Source organism: Cyprinodon variegatus, unplaced genomic scaffold, assembly GCF_000732505.1.
Source record: "Cyprinodon variegatus isolate N-32 unplaced genomic scaffold, C_variegatus-1.0 Scaffold1134, whole genome shotgun sequence".
NCBI classification, from domain to species: domain Eukaryota; kingdom Metazoa; phylum Chordata; class Actinopteri; order Cyprinodontiformes; family Cyprinodontidae; genus Cyprinodon; species Cyprinodon variegatus.
The window spans coordinates 228,104-229,632 of record NW_015151587.1 but is presented as its reverse complement, the minus strand read 5'-3'; the positions used below and the strand labels follow the sequence as shown (position 1 = coordinate 229,632).

Below are 1,529 nucleotides of genomic sequence, written 5' to 3'. Positions count from 1 at the left end.
CCCCCCCCCGAGCCAAACCTCTGAGGATGGTTAGTGATGAAGACGATGATCAGAGGAAGGTTGAGGGTAAAAATAGCGGCTGCCGGCGCTGCACCTGTCACAGGAAGCTCTTACCAGCATCAGCTGAGCAGGGAAATGCTGGGGGCAGAAGTAGTCCGGTCCCGGGTGGCCGTCCGGGTCGGTCCGGGTCACGGCGGGTCTCAGGCCTTTGTCTGAGCCGCACACCTTACAGAGGGCTGCGTTGCCCATGGTGGACGGCCGCCATCAATAATCCACAGAGAAACCAGAGGGGGAGGGGGGTTAAGTGTCCAGGATCCAGGCAGCTCTGCTAGCTTCTCCTCTGACTCCAACTCTGACCACTATCAGCCCCCCCGCCCCCCGCCTGGCTATTTTTACACCCACAGGCTGAGCTATGCGCGTGGGCAGAGGGTGGTCCACATAGCAGGGGGGGGGGGATTCTGCTTTAATCAGACCAACAGACGGACAGCCACTGGTGGCCATGTTGGATTGTCAGCAGTGAGGACCTTCAGCTCAGAAACAGGCCGGATTATTTTAATCTGAGCTGCAGCTCCGCTTTCAGCAGAAACTTATTAAAACATTAGCAGAACTTTAGTGACGGCAGTGATGCTAACAAGCTTTAATTGATTAAAGGAAACTTGGTCAGATTAAAATGACTAAAATAAGGATTTATTCTGTTTAGGGAGAAAATGGCTGCTCAGACGGAGCCTGTTGGACCGGGACAGCGTCTCAGAACAGGAAGAGTGAAGGATTATGGGAAGTTTTTTTAAACCTGTAGAGGAAGCTGCTGGGATCAGAGAGGAGGTTCAGGTCTGCAGAGGACTGCTTGATCATGCTAACCATGCTACCCATGCTAACTATGCTGACCATGCTACCCATGCTAACTATGCTGACCATGCTACCCATGCTAACCATGCTAACCATGCTCTCCATGCTACCCATGCTAATGATGCTAACCATGCTAACTATGCTAACCATTTTACCCATGCTAACTATGCTAACCATGCTCTCCATGCTACCCATGCTAACTATTCTAACCATTTTACCCATGCTAACCATGCTCTCCATGCTAATGATGCTAACCATGCTAACTATGCTACCCATGCTAACTACGCTACTCATGCTAATCATGCTAACTATGCTACCCATGCTAACCATGCTACCCATGCTAACTATGCTAACCATTTTACCCATGCTAACATGCTAACTATGCTAATCATGCTCTCCATGCTACCCGTGCTAACTATGCTACCCATGCTAACTATGCTACCCATGCTAACTACGCTACTCATGCTAATCATGCTAACTATGCTACCCATGCTAACCATGCTACCAATGCTAACTATGCTAACCATTTTACCCATGCTAACCATGCTTACTATGCTAATCATGCTCTCCATGCTACCCGTGCTAACTATGCTACCTATGCTAATTATGCTAACCATGGTAACTATGCTACCCATGCTAACTATGCTACCCATGCTAATCATGCTACCTATGTTAACCATGCT

The 1,529-nt window shown here is 49.0% G+C and overlaps 1 protein-coding gene across 1 annotated transcript in view; it reads right to left on the bottom strand.

Annotated features, from left to right (window-relative positions):
- LOC107101693 (ankyrin-3-like) overlaps positions 1-328 on the bottom strand; it is a gene marked incomplete at its 3' end in the record, with an annotated part of 10,204 nt that extends 9,876 nt beyond the window's left edge. The window contains exon 1 of the mRNA XM_015400699.1: positions 115-328. Coding sequence (XP_015256185.1) covers positions 115-249 — 135 coding nt within the window. The remainder of the gene's footprint in view (positions 1-114) is intronic.
- Between the last annotated feature and the right edge of the window lie 1,201 nt (positions 329-1,529).